The sequence below is a fragment of the Ranitomeya variabilis genome, chromosome 6, assembly GCF_051348905.1.
Source record: "Ranitomeya variabilis isolate aRanVar5 chromosome 6, aRanVar5.hap1, whole genome shotgun sequence".
Taxonomy (NCBI): domain Eukaryota; kingdom Metazoa; phylum Chordata; class Amphibia; order Anura; family Dendrobatidae; genus Ranitomeya; species Ranitomeya variabilis.
In genome coordinates this window covers 111,817,028-111,838,091 of record NC_135237.1, presented here as the reverse complement: position 1 = coordinate 111,838,091, position 21,064 = coordinate 111,817,028, and the positions used below count along the sequence as shown (strand labels likewise).

Below are 21,064 nucleotides of genomic sequence, written 5' to 3'. Positions count from 1 at the left end.
ATAATTCTTCTTTTACGCCAGAGAGTACAGGCAGGTCTCTCACATGCTGCAGACATAACAATGCAGCTTTCAACAGCTCTTTTCAGATGTTTGTATAGTTACATCTGCAAGATCAAGGGTTAAACAGGGCACATTCAGAAGGTTACACAAACACACCCATCTACATAATAATATTTGTGGGTGTGAAGATTCGGAGACCATATGTAAACCAACATCGCAGTGCGCTGTAGGTTTTGTTGTCCTATACAAGGCTTAGCCAACTCTATAGGGGTAATAGAAAACTGATGCTGCTTTTTTGTCTCATTCATACAAATAGTAGATGTTTCTAGCTGGAAGGAGACAGAGTGGTAAAAGTCCACCTGTCATCCTCTTCAGCCATGCCCTACTGTTCCAGCTAAGAAGAAAGCTGAGAAGAAAGTTCAGAACAAATTAAACCACTCCATATGGACAAAAGTATTGAGACCCCTAGACTTCACACCTACAGGAGTTTTTATGACCTACCATTCTAAATCCATAGCTATTAATGTGGATTTGTCCCCAGCTACAAAAGTTCCCACTCTTTTGGGAAGGCTTTCTACAAGATTTTAAGTATTTCTGTGGGGATTTATGAAAATTCATTAAGAAGAACATTTGTGAAGTCAGACACTGATGTTTCAGGAGAAGGCTGGCCTCACAATCTCCATTTTATTTCACCTCAAAGGTGTTGGATGGGATTGAGGTCATGACTCTGTGATGGCAAGTCAAGTTCTTCCACCTTAAACTCCCCCAACCATGCCTTTGTGGACTTTGCTTTGTGCACTAGGGAACAATCATAGGTAACAGAACAGGACATGACCCAAACTGTTACAATAAAGTTGGAAGCCTACAATGGTCTATGGTGACACATTAAGATTTAGCTAAGCGGCTACCTGGTGTTCACTGGGCTTCAGGTAGCCGCCAGGTACCACTACTAGGCATATCCCAGTACTACAGCTGCTGACCCAAAGAGTCGGGTTCGCTGACACGGACTAGGGCTACATTCAGACACACCAAATTTGGACCTCTTGTTCCTTAATTCTATGGCGGTATATGAACTGTGCAGAGTACTCCAAGACTCCAAGACATCCTTACCTATTTGCCACTGTTATGGACAACGGATGATCTCCACATACATGCTTTTTATATGTCTATTGTGACTGCTTACATTTCTAATTATGTGGCTGTTTGTTGAACATGCGGTTACGTGGATCTGGGGTACTGAGGTCGTGGTGCGCGTGCGCCCGCTTGCTTCCTTCCCTGCGCCTCTTGTGTTCAGCCACTGTGCGTCTGTGGCCGGCGACTGGGTTGCTATGGCTACGCCATGCTCCTGCTCGCTTGGCTAGGGGCGCTGGCCGGACCGAGGGGTGGCGGGGCTGGCGGCCGCGGGCGCATGCGCCGTGCATACACGGCTTTGTGATTCACCTGATCATGTGACCTACAGGTGATCAGGGAATTCTGGGATAAAAGGTCCTAGTCAGAGAGGGAGGAACAACTCCCCTTGAAAAAGCGAGCATACTGGTAGCGAAACGCGCGTCGGGGGTAGCGCCCAATTCAGGGATCTTCAACACCCGGTAAGAATTGTCCATGGGTTGAGTCCTGATGGGGAGCCCTCTTACGCCGGTGGGCTTTTTACTTGCATCCCCGTAGGTACTCTCCATGGATATACCCCCTTCCCTGAGCTGTGTTAGTGTTGGAGCCTTATGATATAAGTCAGATCAGGCATGATTTTTTGATAGATGGGCCATACTTTAACACTGTATAACTCAGTTCTGGGGAGGTTTCTAAAGGTTACAGTTCCTTCATCTAAACATCATTATATGTAGAAATCCTGTGCTGTTGTCAATGGTTGTTAGCAAGGATAAGGGTTCTGATGTTATCCTATGGTGTCTTCACTTGGTGTTTTTGTAGTGTGTTATAAAATAATGTTTTACTGATGTTTTCAATAAACTTTAAATATTTTTACCTTTTATAAATACTCCTGTTGTCCTCCTGTGTTGGTATATGATGTATTGGGAGTTATAAATATAGGGGCCGGGATATTTTCCTGGGCCACCTTTCATTATGAGTCTGGGTATATGTGCAGCTATAATTCTTTCTGTGTTCTTCACAGCAGGTCCCAGCATTAGAATAATGGACTTTCGAGCTCGTGACGGCACATGGCTCACACAAATTGACAGTGTTTTTAAAGACACCTATGAATTGGGCTTGGAGGGGAACTCTAAGGGTTTACAGGAAACTGTGGTGGGATTCAAGGACTTATTGAGAAAAAGAACCAAGGTTTGGTGGAACCATGCCTTTCTTGACAGATATTTACAAAAAGGACTCATTCCAAGAGGCCTATGGGTGCAAGTCTTCCCATCTTTCCTGGTGGAAGATGGTGGTATTAGGGAGAGGTGGGAAGAGTGTGCCAATAAATACTCTATTGGTTTTATGGAGATTCTTAAGGAGATGAACGCAAATTCATTAAAAGAGATGGAGGTCGAGATAGAGGCCTTGCAGTCGACCATTAAGAGGGAGATGTAAAGTGAGACCTTAAAGAAATTTAATAATGATGTGGAAAAAGAGGTCCAAAAATGGGTGGATGACATCCAACAAATAAAATAAAAAAATTTCCAGCGAGACATGAATAACAAACAAACTGGTAAAATGTATAAGTGGAGGAATGGTAGTGAGCGATCACGCCCATACCATCGGAACGAGTCACGCTCGAGATCTCGATCCACATCATTCAAGTCAATTACATCAGTGGATGATAGATACACAGGGAGAAGGAATCCCTTGGATAAGGATAATGATGGCCCCCAAACCAGTGAAAAAATGACCACGAGACAGAATGGGAAAAAGGGGTCAGCAGGAAAAGTGTTGGACGTTCGGACCCAGGGGGGCCTTCAGGTAATCAACCTGTCCGACCATGTCCTCTCCAGCAGTCAACTTAGTGTTCTAAGTAGGGGGCTTTCGTTTTCGCCTACTAACGGTTTCAATTTCTTTACAGCTTTGAAAGACTTCCATCTATTTTCGCGAAAATTGGTCTTAAAGAAATTGCACTCTGGAGGGGGACATGGATCGGACACTATGGGCTGCACCGAGGAGGAGACTCTCCGGATTTTGGAGGAGTTGTTGGATGAGCAAACAAGTACACCAAAAGGTGAGTTTCAATCGGCAATACTTCCCAGATCCACGAGGTTCCCTCCCTTGTCTCTTTGCCCCGCTGTGGAGGTATTTACCAAATTGGTTACTGAGGATTTTAAGAAGATCTCCACACGGAGGCAATATGATAATCTAACAAAAAATGAAAGAGAGGCTATTCGCCAATTGCAATCATTAAAGGATGTAGTCTTTAAGGCTGCGGACAAGGGGGGGAACATCGTGGTCTGGCCGGTGGAAAAATATGAAAGAGAAGCATTTAAACAGCTCCGGAATGAGACAGTTTATGTGAAGCTTACCCATAATCCGGTGGTCTCCTTCTCGGGGCAGTTACAGAAAATATTATATCAGGCATTTGAAGAGGGCATAATCAATAAAAAAGTGCTGGATGGCCTGACGGTTGAGTTTCCCAGGGTCCCGACATTTTACCTTCTCCCAAAGATCCACAAGGACCCAGTCAACCCGCCGGGGCATCCGATTGTGTCGGGGATGCAGGGTCTATGTGACCCCATATGTAAATTTATAGATTTTTACTTGAAAACATTGGTGGAAACATTGCCATCCTTTGTTAAGGACACAACGGACGTCCTATCTAGGGTTGACGGGGTCTTTGTGGACAGTGGGACTCTCCGTGTAACGGCCGACGTGGAGGCCCTCTATACCTGTATCGATCACACTGATGGCCTGCATGCAGTCCGCTTCTTTCTGGGGGCCTCTGACCTGGACAGCCCTCTGTTTGAGCTTATCCTCGAGCTGTTGCAATTCATCCTGACGCACAATTTTTTTACGTTTAAAGATGCGTTTTACCAACAAAAGCGTGGCGCGGCCATGGGTGCGGCCTGCGTGCCCGCGTACGCCAACCTCTTTCTAGGGTACTGGGAGAGGTTGGTTTTTGGTGACGCGGGGGTGGGGGCTGCTGACCATGTGCTGTGTTGGCTGCGCTACATTGATGATGTTTGTTATCCTGGCGCGGGACGGAGCGAAAGCTCGGGGATTTTATGGCTGTGCTCAATTCGAACCCATTCAATATTAGATTGACCTACAAATACGATTCTAGTTCAATTGATTTTTTGGACATTTGTCTAAAAGTGGGTTCAGATTCATCAATTGAGACGGATGTATTCCGTAAATCAACGGCAGTGAACTCTTTGGTTCACGCTACATCTGAGCACAGCCAAGCCACGATTAGGGCCGTCCCGGTCGGACAGTTCCTCCAGATGAGGCGGATCTGCTCGATTGATTATACCCTTGAACGGCAGGCGGATGATCTAAGAGAACGCTTTCAATAGAGGGGATATAGTAAACGGTGTGTCCGGTACGGGTATGATAGGGCCAGGAGGACTCCACGAAATCAGTTGCTATATAATAAAAAAAGAAAAAACGAGGTTGATGGATCGATTAGATTTATTTCGGAATATAATCATGAGTGGGATAATAGCAGATCCATTCTAAACAAACATTGGCGTATCTTGAGTACAGAGCCCTCCTTGGGTCCGTTTCTGTCCGATCGTCCATTAATGACTCCACATAGGGCCAGGAATTTAAAGGACCTTTTGGTCAAAAGTCATTATACGGCTCCAACTACCAGTCTGTTTGGTTCAACACGACCCATGAGGGGATGTTATACTTGCGGCCACTGTCTTGCCTGCGCCAATGTCCTGCGCAGTGCCTCCTTTCACTCTGCGGGTGGCAAGAAGGAGTTCCAAATAAAAGAGTACATTTCTTGCAGTAGCAGAAATGTAATATATTATGCCACCTGTAGTTGTCCATTGATATATGTAGGTTTGACATCTAGGGAACTCAGAGTGAGAGTGAGGGAACATGTGCGGGGCATTGGCGCGGCCAGGACAGTGGAAGATACATCAGATCTAAAAACCATCCCCAAACACTTTAGGGAGGTCCATGATTGTGACCCAAGGAGCTTTAAGGTAAGGGGAATAGATCTGATTCATGCTGGAATTAGAGGAGGTAATATCAAGCAACTCCTCGCTCAGCGTGAGTTGAAATGGATAGTCACCCTGGATACAGTTAGACCAAATGGTCTCAATGAGGCCTTGAATTTTGCTCCATTCTTGTAATATTAATGATAATTATAGTATTGAGTTTTACGGGTATCCCCTTCCCCGTTTTTCTTGTTTCCTTTGTTGTGTGGTGTTATTATGTTTTATTATTATTATCTTATTTTTATTTTGTTAATTTATTTAGGGTCTTCTGTATGAATTTGGACCTCTTGTTCCTTAATTCTATGGCGGTATATGAACTGTGCAGAGTACTCCAAGACATCCTTACCTATTTGCCACTCTTATGGACAATGGATGATCTCCACATACATGCTTTTTATATGTGCAGCGCCCCAGAGTCCTGGTCGTTGCAGTACTGTTGCTCCGCCACTAAGGGGGGCTATGGTACATCTGATGGCACTGAAGGAGTTCATCTGACCAGGTATCACATACCAATATGGTATCATATCACAGACACCAATACATTTCACAGTCTGGCCTCCAGGGGGAGCTAAGGGCACTATGCATTAGGCCACTCCTCACAGTCTGGTAAAACTGGGGGTTGGATAGGAAGTTAGATCAGAAAGCTGACTGGGTTGGAACCAGGCAACACCTTGTGGCAGAGGGTGTTGTAGGGGAAGATTCAGAGGGGTCCCTGTCAGGGGTGGGATCCTGACAGAGACCTAGCGAACAGAGAGAACGTTACGGGACTGCGCCTGCACCCGATCACGGCGGTACCCTAAGAAAGGACAAGAAGCCAGGTATATTGTGCTGAGTGAGAAACAAGATCAACGCAACAAGGAGAAATACCAGTGGGAGTCGTGCTGTAAGATCGAGGCAACATCCTACTGAGGCGCGTAGCCGGTGGCCGGAACGCCGAGGAAGTATCAGGCTCCAAGCAATACTTCAAACCTACGGCAGGACAGTCAGCTATAGGCGGGCTGTCTCACACCAATCACCTATGAAGACATGGGGGGCACACTAGGAGAAGGGCGACACTAGGGTCCAGGAAGAGCTCCGAGCCTACTCGTCATACGGGTGCGTCCTAGCCATATCATCTGGGGGACGAAGAAGAACATCAGAATCTAGTTGTGAGGGAACACGAGAAACAGACACAACAGTTGTGGGGACTATCCCGTAAGCACAGCAGGGGAGGACCACAACACACAAGCGCTAGAAGGTAGGCACAGATTTCCACCTGCAAAGGGAGCTCTGGATGTGCCATCGGACTGGCCGGACTTGCGCAGCCTGGTTAACCGTATTCCAGACTGAGGACCCTGAAGCCTTCAGTAAAGAGGTAAAGAGACTGCAACCTGGTGTCCTTGTTATTTACTGCGACCGGCACTGCACCGCACTACCACCATCTTCTACACCCTATTATTTGGGCGCCCCTCAGCAGGGTCACGGACCGGGCCTAGCCACCGTGACAACCCCAGAACAGAGACTCAGAGGCCCGGTACCGGGTACCCCTCGGCCCTGCGGCAGTGGGGGCGCTGCAAACTTGGTGTCACGAACAGGATCTACTTAAGCCTGAAGAATCGGGTCATGTGTGCCTTGGAACTGTGATTTATTATACTTGGACTGTGACTTATTGCAAAGACTGTATATTGCCACTTGCCGCCAAAAGTTCCCGCCAAGACCCGCCGCCATTGCAGTACCACAGGGAGCGCAGAGGAAGAAGAGGGGCGTGCCATGGGAGGAGACCACCAAAGCGGCGCCAAAAGTAGCGACCGCCCCCTCCGACTTCTGCTGCGAGATGACGACCTGCCTAGCAGCAGAGGAGAACCACCCCTTGATTTGCAACGGCGGGAACGAGGCGAAGAAGGAGCTCGACCTTGGAGAAATGGCGGAGCCAGGTGCATGCCTTGCCGCCGAATGCCGGACAGCGACGATGAACAGCAAGTGCCCGAGCGACAGCGAAGCGATTCCGGCTTGCCCTCACCCGCCAGAGGCGGATCCACTTCCACCACAGCGGAAGGGTCTGAACTCCTTGGAACCGCCGGCGGAGGAGCCGAGCCTACCTATCCCGACCACGGAGCCAGCAGGTGCGGAGCCATGGAGAGCGGAGCCACATCGAGAGGCCACCTTGGAGGAGCCGCGGTCCGGGCTGCAGCCGATTCCAGTGTCCTTGTCAATGGAACGGATCGACATCGGTGGAATCACATCAGGCACAGGTATGGAGGGCGCCCCTACTCCCCCGGCCGATTCTGCTCCCCCGACCGATCCCGCTCCCCTGACCGATCCCGCTCCCGCGACTGCTCCTCACCCCATCAATAACTGTCTCCTCTCGGCGGGGTTGGCGGTGCTCACCCCCGACGTGATGGGGAGGCTGGTACCTCCACTACCGACCAGGATGGGGGAACCCATAGACGTGAGCGCAGACGGGGTGGTCCTCCGGTGGGACACCCCCTGGACCGGGCCGGATGGAATTCGGGAGGAAGGCCTCACCCTTGCTGTGCTCACCTGGGAACAATATAAACAGTGTCTGATCCTACATTGGAAAAACCGAAAGGAGACCGAACAGACTGATCCGCTAACAGTACGACACCCAAAACCTGCGCACGGCAGGAGAGACGTGGTAAAGCGGGGAACTGTGCTGGCCTTTCACCCAAAGCGGGGTTGGGGCTCCATACAGGACCCGGGACTACCGACTGACGTCTTCGTTACCAGTTACAACGTGAAGACTCCCTGCCGCAACCAATATGGTGACCCACTATTGCAAAGGGGGGATCAGGTGACCTACACCCGCCACCGGAGTGCGCAAGGATGGTGCGCTCGGAACGTCCAACTATGTGGGCCTGAGGGGGTGTCACCTGTTGCCTCGGTCATGATTGAACCGGACTTGACAGATCTTGTTACTATCGCCATTGTGCGCCTTGTTGCGGCTACCAAGCTTGCAGCCAGGGTTAGCCTTCGAATCCAGACACCGGGTGACCTGATTGCACCCGAGAAACCAACCCTTGATACTGCATCAGCCGCAGATCAGAGACCGCCTCCTGCACAGCCAGAAACTGAGTAAGCAAGAATGCTTCATCATTTGTATATAGTTAACTGTTTGTCCTTCTGATGTTTTTGCTGCTACAACCCGATCAGGGTTAACTCTTAAAGGGATCCCTTTGTTTACCCGGGATCCCTTCTTTTGCTTTTTGTTTTTGTTTCCTGTTTGCTCATCATTGAAAGAACTGCTGAATCATGAACAATGCATGATTACAAACTTTTTGTACATAGTTTGCACCTTCTTAAAGGTGCTCTCTACTGGTTTTACACAAGGAAATGACTCTTTGCGAAGACACTGGTCTTGGAACCAGCACTGGAGTCCTTACTGCGAACAGACTTGCAGCTTGAGAAGTTGTACTACCACATAGAGACTTGGTCCCCTCTTAAAGGGAATGTTCACATATTGCACTTATGAACAGTGTTGCCTTAAGATGATTAAATGGCAATAATGTCTTGAAAGAATAAGTTAAATGTAGCTAACTAGCTGATTGTGAGAAATGTTTAATGATGTTGATAGAAGAATGAGGACAGAAAGTGAACCCGTACGGGGTTAGTCAGTGAGTCCTCCTAGGAGCCATACAGAGATGGCTCAGTAATCCTGAACTGAAAGATGGATGATAAGTTCTATACCGTGTATAGTAGTAGAAAGGCAGTAGGCCCGGGCAGAAAGGGGCGGTCCTGTAACAGGAAGGAGAGGCAGTAGGCCTGGAGCAGATAAGACAGGCGGTCCTGCAGATGTAAAGAAGGAGAATGCAGAAAAGTTGATTAGCCTTATAATGTTTTATAAGAAGGTCTTTAGTGGATTCAGCGTACGTCCTTAAAGGCAATGTTAAATTATTGTTCAAAAATTTTGCACTTAGTAGAATACCCGGTTGGGTAAGAAAAGTTATTTATAGTATGTTACTTAAATATTTAACCATGTTTGTAACGTTCAAGTGTCCTCACCTCCTATAAAGGGAAGCTTTGTTAAAGTTTACTTGTATTGCATTTCCAAAATTGTATGTCTTTTTGCTGACATGTATTGTTGTTTTCTTCCCAGTCCAGGAGTACTGGATTTAACCGGGGGGGGGGGGGGGTGCAGCGCCCCAGAGTCCTGGTCGTTGCAGTACTGTTGCTCCGCCACTAAGGGGGGCTATGGTACGTCTGATGGCACTGAAGGAGTTCATCTGACCAGGTATCACAGACACCAATACATTTCACAGTCTGGCCTCCAGGGGGAGCTAAGGGCACTATGCATTAGGCCACTCCTCACAGTCTGGTAAAACTGGGGGTTGGATAGGAAGTTAGATCAGAAAGCTGACTGGGTTGGAACCAGGCAACACCTTGTGGCAGAGGGTGTTGTAGGGGAAGATTCAGAGGGGTCCCTGTCAGGGGTGGGATCCTGACAGAGGCCTAGCGAACATGGGGGGCACACTAGGAGAAGGGCGACACTAGGGTCCAGGAAGAGCTCCGAGCCTACTCATCATACGGGTGCGTCCTAGCCATATCATCTGGGGGACGAAGAAGAACATCAGAATCTAGTTGTGAGGGAACACGAGAAACAGACACAACAGTTGTGGGGACTATCCCGTAAGCACAGCAGGGGAGGATCACAACACCCAAGCGCTAGAAGGTAGGCACAGATTTCCACCTGCAACGGGAGCTCTGGATGTGCCATCGGACCGGCCGGACTTGCGCAGCCTGGTTAACCGTATTCCGGACTGAGGACCCTGAAGCCTTCAGTAAAGAGGTAAAGAGACTGCAACCTGGTGTCCTTGTTATTTACTGCGACCGGCACTGCACCGCACTACCACCATCTTCTACACCCTATTATTTGGGCGCCCCTCAGCAGGGTCACGGACTGGGCCTAGCCACCGTGACAACCCCAGAACAGAGACTCAGAGGCCCGGTACCGGGTACCCCTCGGCCCTGCGGCAGTGGGGGCGCTGCATATGTCTATTGTGACTGCTTACATTTCTAATTATGTGGCTGTTTGTTGAACATACAGTTATGTGGATCTGGGGTACTGAGGCCGTGGTGCACGTGCGCCCGCTTGCTTCCTTCCCTGCGCCTCTTGTGTTCAGCCACTGTGCGTCTGTGGCCGGCGACTGGGTTGCTATGGCTACGCCATGCTCCTGCTCGCTTGGCTAGGGGCGCTGGCCGGACCGAGGGGTGGCGGGGCTGGCGGCCGCGGGCGCATGCGCCGTGCATACACGACTTTGTGATTCACCTGATCATGTGACCTACAGGTGATCAGGGAATTCTGGGATAAAAGGTCCTAGCCAGACAGGGAGGAACAACTCCCCTTGAAAAAGCGAGCATACTGGTAGCGAAACGCACGTCGAGGGTAGCGCCCAATTCAGGGATCTTCAGCACCTGGTAAGAATTGTCCATGGGTTGTGTCCTGATGGGGAGCCCTCTTACGCCGGTGGGCTTTTTACTTGCATACCTACGGGGTACTCTCCATGGATATACCCCCTTCCCTGAGCTGTGTTAGTGTTGGAGCCTTATGATATAAGTCAGATCAGGCATGATTTTTTGATAGATGGGCCATACTTTAACACTGTATAACTCAGTTCTGGGGAGGTTTCTAAAGGTTACAGTTCCTTCATCTAAACATCATTATATGTAGAAATCCTGTGCTGTTGTCAATGGTTGTTAGCAAGGATAAGGGTTCTGATGTTATCCTATGGTGTCTTCACTTGGTGATTTTTTAGTGTGTTATAAAATAATGTTTTACTGATGTTTTCAATAAACTTTAAATATTTTTACCTTTTATAAATACTCCTGTTGTCCTCCTGTGTTGGTATTCATACACACCGGTCTAGGATAGTGTATAAGGAACTGGGGGACACTGTTCAGGCACTGGCCACACTGGAACCAGGAGACTTTGGGAACACGACTGGCCGCACAGGGACCAGGGGACAACGTTCAGGCCACTGGCCATATCGGGACCAGGGATTTGGTTGGGGACACTGCCCATACCGGGAATTGGGGAGCAGGTTCAGGCTCTGGCTGCACACGGACCAGGGGAGTATGGTCAGGTTCAGGCTGCACATGGACCAGGGATTCGGGTTCAAGATACTGGCCACACTGGGAACATTGATTCGGATTCAGGACTCTGGCACACTGGGGCCAGGGATTCGGATTCAGGACTCTAGCCACACCAGGTCCAGGGATTCGGGTTCAGGACACTGACCACTCCGGAACCAGGGGACCTCACAAGTTACTAGTAGAAAAAACTACACACTAATGAATAATGTGATATGAATATAATGAATATCGGCGACTCCCTAAGGGGGAGGAAGTCTTTTATACAAGATTCCTCCTAGCTATTGGCTGGGAGCCATCAAGCAGGTGTACTCTTATACTAAATTCGCTGGTGGCATTTTATTATATGCACACTCTGCCCCTTTAAGAATGGGGGAGCACACGCGTGTTGCCAGGAAGTGCGGTGTGCACAAGCAGGAGACATGCCAGCAGAAGAGGACCACGCCACAAGGCCGGAGCAGTGGGTATGCACGGGTCCCTGCATGGTGGGGGAAGGGGAATCATGCAGGGGCACTGGCAATAGTGTTACAGCATCTGTCAAACCCAGAGTTGTTCATCATACTACCTGATAGAGAAGAGTGATTTGTCACTCCATAGAACACTTTTCCACTGCTTCAGCCATCATGGGTGTTTGATTCTGGTGATGTAACACTTGCATATTGCTTGCTCAGCAAGTGAAGCCCATGCCATTAAGCTTTCAGCACACAGTTTTTATGCTGATATTAATGGTAGAGAAGGTTTGTAACTCTGCAATTATTGAGCCTGCAGAGCACACAGCGACCCTGCTCCTTAATTTTACATGGTCTTCTACTTCATGTCTGAGTTACTGCAACTGTGGCTCCCTGTTACAGGACCACGCTGAGATTCAGTGAGCTCTATAGAACCAGCCATTCTTTCATAAATGTTAGTAAAGGCAGACAACATGGTCAGGGGCTCCATTTTATACACCTGTGGCAATGGGACTGGATGGTGAACCTGAATTCAATGATATAGAAGGGGGACTGCAGTACATTTGCAACATTTCAGACTTTTCATAGTCTTTTATGCCAGATTTGTGCTTAAACTCTTTGATGAATCTGGGCCTAAGGACATAGACAGACGACCGTAGATCACGGACGACGATCACATCGCAATGCTCGGACTGGCCGGCGACTCTCCTGACCTCTGCTGACCTGAGCGTCACCGCTGTATAGAAATACATATTGTCACGCTCGGGTCAGGAAGGCCGCTGACCAGTCCAGCACTGTCATGTGATCGTCATCTGTGTTATCTGCACCCTAATACTGAATCTGCAAAGAATAAAATGGTTTTCATTCCTAATTCTGTATTTATAGGTGGACACTTTTCATATTCATCATATAGAGTTTATTCAATTAAAGTAAAAAGGTTCTCCCCAGTCTGATGTCAGGATAAGCGGCCATGTAATTCATTGTCACACTGGATCTCCAGGAGGACAGACCTCTCTGGCTAGTAGAGGAGGGTTCCCAGTGACATCCTGATGGCCCCCTTGTACCATGCCAATAATAATGACTGATAATTGAAACCCATTTCCTGTGTTGCACTGCTTTTGATCTCTGAAAGTGAATACTATACAAGCACCATTTACAGCCGGAGACTGGTCTATTTGTGGTCTCCTCACCACTTCCTGCTCAGGTATTAGGGTACCGTCACACTAAGCGACGCTGCAGCGATAGCGACAGCAATGCCGATCGCTGCAGCGTCGCTGTGTGGTCGCTGGAGAGCTGTCACACAGACCGCTCTCCAGCGACCAGCGATGCCGAGGTCCCCGGGTAACCAGGGTAAACATCGGGTTGCTAAGCGCAGGGCCGCGCTTAGTAACCCGATGTTTACCCTGGTTACCAGCGTAAAAGTTAAAAAAACAAACAGTACATGCTCACCTGCGCGTCCCCCAGCCTCTGCATCCTGACGCTGACTGAGCTCCGGCCCTAACAGCACAGCGGTGACGTCACCGCTGTTGCTTTCACTTTCAGTTTAGGGCCGGCGCTTTAGTGTCAGGAAGCAGAGGCTGGGGGACGCGCAGGTGAGTATGTACTGTTTGTTTTTTTAACTTTTACGCTGGTAACCAGGGTAAACATCGGGTTACTAAGCGCGGCCCTGCGCTTAGTAACCCGATGTTTACCCTGGTTACCAGTGTAAAATATCGCTGGTATCGTCGCTTTTGCTGTCAAACACGGCGATACACGGCGACCTAGCGACCAAATAATGTGCAGACCTTCTAGCAGCGACCAGCAATTTCACAGCGGGATCCAGATCGCTGCTGCGTGTCAAATACAGCGATATCGCCATCCAGGTCGCTGCAACGTCACGGATTGCTGGCGATATCGCCTAGTGTGACGGTACCTTTACCATCATAGTGAGCTGTTGCTTCCATTACTTGAGTGACTTTGTCAGTGCAGAAACAATCAGGTCCATTAAACCAGCCTGATTGGTAGATTTACTTATTTTCCTCGTTTATATTACAACATCATATTCCGCAGCGCGTTGTAAAAATTATCAGCACTGTAAATGTAATTTCCTTTTCAGTATGTCTTTGGAGTGTTGGAGGAAACTCTCACAAACACCGGGAGAACACACAAACTCCTTGTAGATCGTGTCCTTAGCGGAATTTCAGCCAAGCACTGCAATGATACAGTGCTAACCACGGGGCCAAAATTGTCCCGTGTATGGCAATTGCACAATTATTTATGTGCAGAGCCAGTCTTGGGGTGATGTGTTCCCTTTGCGAATGTACCCTTTGGACTCTCCCATCCCATTGTTTTCTTACTCCGTTTCCCCAGAACACATTTATGGACAGGAAGCTATCATTTACATCTTAGGAAAATTAATTTATATTATATTCCAATATTAATCATAAATCAACTGAAATAACACACACTGATTTTATTAGTTGTGAACATCTCTTAATGCATTTGGCACATTTTTCGGACTGGCTTTATTCCAGAAAAAGTCAGAAAAGTCAGAAACCAGTCATAATTTACATGACAGCACTAAAGAAAGCGCTTTTTTAATGTGGTTTTGTCAATGATCACATGGCAGCTCTAAAATGGCTACAACAAACAGGCTTGGTGCAGACTTCTCTGTTTCGCAGAGCCCTGGGGTTGCCCTAGCCTTCATACTTTAACCCCTATGCAGGGACCTGAACGTACACCGACATCCCTGGGCAAGAGCAATGAAGTTAGCAACTGTTCGGTGGCACTAGCTGGTCAGAAAGATAGTCAGAAAGCCGGGATAAAACCAAGAGGGCAGCAAAGTTACCCAATCATCAGGCTGTAGGAACATCCATAAATATGCCGAGGTCAAAACAGGAGCACAGAATACTAACTGGAGCTGAAAACACAGACCTAAACCAAGGAAGCACACAGCTACAGTATATCTGGCAGCTTCCAGCAGTAAGCTGGATGTTTAAGTAAGTAGGGTGAGGTGGTCTACAAAGAGCTGGAGCAGAGAGCTGATAACTTTACTCACTCTAACCTTAGAGGCTGGACAGAGCCTTTGTTGTCCAGAACTTCTGGTTCTGACATATCCTCTATCACCAGCACTGCCCACCTGGTGACAGACGCAGAAGTTGCAGGAGCAGGTTCTGGAGATGTGACTGCTTTGTAAAGAAAGAAAAACCTCGCAAACCCTGCCAAAAACTTCTGTGTTCTGTATGTTGACAGTTCTGGTAGTATTTAGTCATTTATGGGCACTAAACCTATTGAGGCAAATCTCTGCTGAACTAGCAATTTCTGTATCTTAGCTATATCTAGTACCTGTTTAGTATCAGGGTAGTAAAGTGGCAGTGATTCGCAATAGGGCAAAAAAGTTATCACTGAACATAATGACACTAAAGAGGCTACACATGGCACTGTGCCTTTTGCCTTTTATTACCTCTATGAGTGATACTCTCTGTCTAGGTGCTACCATTTAATTGGTGACCTGCTACCCTATGGGCATTTTATATGTAAAAAACTGCAGCAGAGGATTCAAATCGGAGTGATGAAGAGAAGAGCCTCTGCACAGTGCCCCATCTTGCGTCCTGACTGGGATGACATAACGTTTTTTCTCTGTCAGCATAGCTGTATGAGGGCTTGTTGTTTGCAAGATGAGTTGTAGTTTTGAATGACACAATTCACTTAGCCATGTAATGTACTGAGAAATGTCAAAAAAATCAAGACAGGTGAATTGTTTAAGGTGTTCACTGTACAGTTAAGATGACTTATATAACCGCTCATCAGAGTCGCCGGCTCACGCTGCGAGACCCAGCGACTGTGAATAGCAGTGATGCCAGTAAATTTACTGCTACTCACAGTCGCCGGGGCCGGATTTGGGAATAGTCATGGGAATCTCTGGATTGCGTCAGACCTGGGTGGGAACGTTTTTTTTTTAAATAAACTGGTGAATGAGGGACAATGTCTTGTTTTTATTCCTCTCTTTTTATGTCTTTCAGGTTTCCATTTGTGGACTACGGTGAATCTGAGGGAATACTTAAAGAAAAAACGGATTAGCTACCACCACAGAGTATAATCCATAAAGTTCAATTTTTATTAGTAAGTGTTCCCTTATGCATGAGTTTTTGTCCTTCTCTAATTAACCTTGGGACAGCGAAGCTGAATAGTTTTTTTTTAAATAAATTGCTGAACCAGGGAAAGTGTGGGGCAGTGTTTATTCAAATGAAGTACCGTATATGCTCGTGTATAAGCCGAGGCACCTAATTTTGCCACAGAAAACTGGGAACATTTATTGACTCGAGTATAAAGGCTGAGTCACACATAACGATATCGTTAACAATATCGTTGCAACGTCACGCTTTTGGTAGCATAGCAACGATCCCGCTAACGATCTCGTTATGTGTGACAGCGACCAATGATCAGGCCCCTGCTGGGAGATCGTTGGTCGATGGGAATGATCAGGACCTTTTTTTGGTCGTTGATCACCCGTTGTCATCGCTGGATCGGCGTGTGTGACGCCGATCCAGCGATGTGTTCACTTGTAACCAGGGTAAATATCGGGTTACTAAGCGCAGGGCCGCGCTTAGTAACCCGATATTTACCCTGGTTACCATTGTAAAAGTTAAAAAAAAAACAGTACATACTCACATTCTGATGTCTGTCACGTCCCCCGCAGGCATCCACAGGGTTAAAACTGCTTTCGGCAGGAGCGCTGCTAATATGCACGCGCTGCTGCCGAGAGCTTCCCTGCACTGAATGTGTCAGCGCCGGCCGTAAAGCAGAGCACAGCGGTGACGTCACTGCTGTTACTGCCGGCGCTGACACATTCAGTGCAGGGAAGCTCTCGGCAGCAACGTGTGGACGCCGGCGGGGGACGTGACAGACATCAGAATGTGAGTATGTAGTGGTTTTTTTTTTTTTACTTTTACAATGGTAACCAGGGTAAATATCGGATTACTAAGCGCGGCCCTGCACTTAGTAACCCGTTGTTTACCCTGGTTACCCGGGTGCTGCAGGGGGACTTCGGCATCGTTGAAGACAGTTTCAACGATGCCGAAGTCGTTCCCCTGATCGTTGGTCGCTGGAGAGAGCTGTCTGTGTGACAGATCCCCAGTGACCACACAATGACTTACCAGCGATCACGGCCAGGTCGTATCGCTGGTCGTGATCGTTGGTAAGTCGTTTAGTGTAACGGTACCTTAAGCCTGGTATGCATTGTCCCCTCATCCCCATCCTGGAAAGCATGGTTCCTTAGTCCTATCTTTATATGCATGGCTCCTTAATCCCATCATTGTCTGCATGGCTCCTTAATCCCATCATTGTCTGCATGGCTCCTTATCCCCATAATTGTCTGCATGGCTCCTTGCACAGATGCTGAGCCCGAATCTTTCACCGCACATGAAAGCTGATTAAATCAGGTACGTGTTCTATCTGTGTTTTTCACCTTCATTAATGAATAGGGTCATTCATTGCCCATGATTTTCCGTGGCCTGAGGCTACTTTCACACTAGCGTCGTGCACTGCACGTCGCTATGCGACGTTGCAGCGCATCGACGCTAGCGTTGAAAGCGCTGCACAACGGGGGCAGCGGATGCAGTTTTACATCGCATCCGCTGCCCCATTGTGAGGTGCGGGGAGGCGGGGGCGGAGTTCCGGCTGCGCATGCGCGGTCAGAAAAGACGCTCACGACGCACAAAAAAACGTTACATGTAACTTTTTTTGTGCCGACGGTCCGACGCAACACGACGCAACCGTCGCACGACGGTTGCGACGTGTGGCAATGCGTCGCACTGTGTCGCTAATACACGTCTATGGAGAAAAAACGCATCCTGCAAGCACTTTTGCAGGCGGCGTTTTTTCTCCAGAACGACGCATAGCGACGTGCAGTGCACGACGCTAGTGTGAAAGTAGCCTGAATGCTCCGTGCAAAATTGCAGAGACATGTCCGATTTTGATCCTATTATCGGATCAGAATCAGCAATGCAAGTCTATGGGACCGGGATCAAATCGGACAGAATTCAGATGGATTTTCAAGGACTGTTATATAGGAAAAGAATAGAGAATTATTTTTTTCCGCGGGAGAAAAAGAGATGACGCTCAGACCAAACTTGCATGAAACTCTGACTAAAAAATCCTGATGAAACTCTGCTATGTGAAGAAAACAGATGTGTGAACGAGGCCTTAGCATGAATAGAAAGGTATCATTGATCTGAGTGTCACCAGTCAGAGCATGGAGATAAGCGGCTGCTTTACAACTCTGGTTCCACATTCTTGCCTTTGTTGAAAGTCTGACATCCCACAAGGCCAATAAATTAAAATATCTAATGTCCAGAGCCAGTTCTATACAGGCCCTGCAGCAATGCAAGTCTAAAGGCAGAACCACCCTTCCCCCAAGCTCCTATTATAAAATTAACATTTGGGAAGGTGAAGATGTCTGCAGCATTTCTTCTCTACACACCTCAGACCCCTCAGCGGTGGTGCCGTTATGTGTCTTTGGTGCTCTTCGAACTTGACTTTGATTTGCCAAAATCAGAATTGATTGTCCTTCTTATGTTATTTTAAATTTTAAGAGGCTTTAGTCGTATGTCAGAGATACAACGTTGGCTGCCGGGAAGAAACATTTATGGAAATATTGCTCGTCCATCCGTGCGTATTTAGTTACAGACTTCCCCGTGTCGTGGATCTGAATACGCTATTTTCCAGTCAAGTGATCAGAGCTGACCAGGAATAACTGTATCGGGGGGCATCTTCGAGGCATTAAAGGATTAATACAAAGGGGTAGGCCACAAAACCATTTTTCTCGGCTCACTGTCATGTGGTAATTAAATTGCAGATGATGCTTAGCTAATGATATTCAAACAAGTACAAGGAGCATGACACGTTTCGCTTTCTATTCAGATCCAACATAGATGTGTCCCCGGAGACGTTCCCTGCTGTGTTACACAAGCTGAAAAAAATCCAAGCAGCTCGGAGTCACAGACAACCCTGTTATAGAACTGGATTAGGATTCATTTTGCTTGCAGCCTTTGCACAGATATTAGCTGTCAGCCATGCACAATATGGTTACGACAGGCAGTAAATGTAATCTATCCTGTACTCTAGGTGCAAGGTGGAATGATCCGTTGTTGAGCCACCCTGACGTACAAAGCTCTATATTCACTCACGGAACTTTATACACTTCCTCGATTTCTTGGGAAGACTGGTGAATAGTTGTTTGCTGGTCAGCATCCCAGTTATGGGTGCTAGACAGTTCATCTCATGTTTTTTACAAAACACATAAGAGGGCAGCAACCCTGCCCCGCAGAAATCGTAAAGGTCTTTGTCAGCCGGCATCAACTCCATTCCACCATCCTAACACCAAGCGGAAATGCAGGAGAAAATAATAATAAAATAATGATAATGCAACGTCTTCTTATTAAGTTTCAGTTATTGTTTAGTTTAGCATTCATTGGATCGGTCATAATAAAGTGTTTATTTCATTATTTGATTGGTTATAACATATTTGTACATAGAAGTAATGCCTTATATTTCCTTTCTGTAAATTAACACATATCGGGGGGGTCCCTGACATGCCAGCTTGTACGTTACATTTTCACTTTATTCGACTACACTTACATACCGTAATTGTTTTCTTGCTTGTAAAAGACACAATAAATTTCCTGCATTTTATTTCCATCTTTTTGGGGTCATATATTTTTTTATGTTTATTTATTTTACTCACTTATATAGCACCATTAATTCTACAGCGCTTTACAGACATCATTATCCCCGTCCCCATTGGGGCTTACAATTGAAATTCCCTATCAGTCTGTATTTGGAGTGTAGGAGGAAACCAGAGAATCCAGAGGAAACCACGGGGAGAGCATACACACTCCTTGCAGATGTTGTCCATGGTGGGAATTAATCCTAGGACCCCATCGCTGCAAATCAACAGTGCTAACTACTGAGCCAGCGGGCTCCTCAATATGTTTGTATGTGTGGTTTTTTTTACTAATCTTGTGTAGAAATTAAATAACAAATTTTATATGCAGCAAGTTTAGACAGTCCTTAAATGCACCAATTTTCGTAGTCAATTTTCTGCACCATTTCTGTTAGTCTGTTCTTTCCTTGGAGACAACTCTCCACCTAATTGCTAGTTCACTAGCAAAATGTATTTTGAAGGCACCAAGGTGACAAACTTTGATGATGTTTCAGCCGCAAGTGGCCTTTTTGAAGCCTGGAAAAGGAATAATAAGTGCACCAAATTTATCACAGTGGTCCATGCCGGTTGATATAATCTGGTCCATTTTTACACTTTATCATTTACACCAACCTTTAGGGTACCGTCACACAGTGGCATTTTCATCACTACGACGGCACGATTCGTGACGTTCTAGCGATATAGTTACGATCCCGCAGTGTCTGACACGCTACTGCGATCAGGGACCCTGCTGAGAATCGTACGTCGTAGCAGATCGTTTGAAACTTTCTTTCGTCGCTGGATCTCCCGCTGTCATCGCTGGATCGTTGTGTGTGACAGCGAATCCAGCGATGCGATCGCTTGTAACCAGGGTAAACATCGGGTTACTAAGCGCAGGGCCGCGCTTAGTAACCCGATGTTTACCGTGGTTACCAGCGTAAAAGTAAAAAAAAACAAACCGTACATACTCACCATCTGATGTCCGTCAGGTCCCTTGCCGTCCGCTTCCCGCTCTGACTGTCTGCCGGCCGGAAAGTGAGAGCAGATCACAGCGGTGATGTCGCCGCTGTGATCTGCTTTCACTTTACGGCGGCACTCAGTCAGAGCGGGAAGCAGACTGCAAGGGACCTGACGGACATCAGATGGTGAGTATGTACGGTTTGTTTTTTTTTACTTTTACGCTGGTAACCACGGTAAACATCGGGTTACTAAGCGCGGCCCTGCGCTTAGTAACCCGATGTTTACCCTGGTTACAACGAACCTCGGCATCGTTGGTCGCTGGAGAGCGGTCTGTGTGACAGCTCCCCAGCGACCACACAACGACTTACCAACGATCACGGCCAGGTCGTATCGCAGGTCGTGATCGTTGGTAAATCGTATAGTGAGACGGTACCTTTAGGGTGGAGTGACAAATCTGGTTTTTATCCAATTTTTATCTTTTTTGTTGGTCCATAAGTCAGTTTTAACCGTTAGTGTGGAATCACTTTTCTTGCATGGAGAAAAACCAATAAAGAAGGTTTCCAAACTTCTCCTACCCATAAGGCCAGTTTCACATGTCAAATATTCACAGTCCAAGTACAGACTGATGTCTGGACCGGCTGCTGGTCTCCTCACATGAGCTCGACAGCTTCATAGATAATTTCGGGTGAGGAGACTCATGGCCAGGCCAGACATCACAGTCTGTACTCAGACCTTTAAATATCGAACATGTGAAACTAGAAAAATAGATGGTCAATCCAGGAAAT

At 47.3% G+C, this 21,064-nt stretch overlaps 1 protein-coding gene across 1 annotated transcript in view; it reads left to right on the top strand.

Moving 5' to 3' along the window:
- LOC143783488 (uncharacterized) overlaps nt 1–19,091 on the top strand; it is a 57,544-nt gene extending 38,453 nt beyond the window's left edge. Inside the window, exons 3-5 of the mRNA XM_077271889.1 lie at nt 3,011–3,163; nt 15,640–15,739; nt 18,539–19,091. Of these exons, the coding sequence (XP_077128004.1) occupies nt 3,011–3,163; nt 15,640–15,716 (230 nt within the window). The 3' untranslated portion in view covers nt 15,717–15,739; nt 18,539–19,091. The remainder of the gene's footprint in view (nt 1–3,010; nt 3,164–15,639; nt 15,740–18,538) is intronic.
- Nucleotides 19,092–21,064: the final 1,973 nt, after the last annotated feature.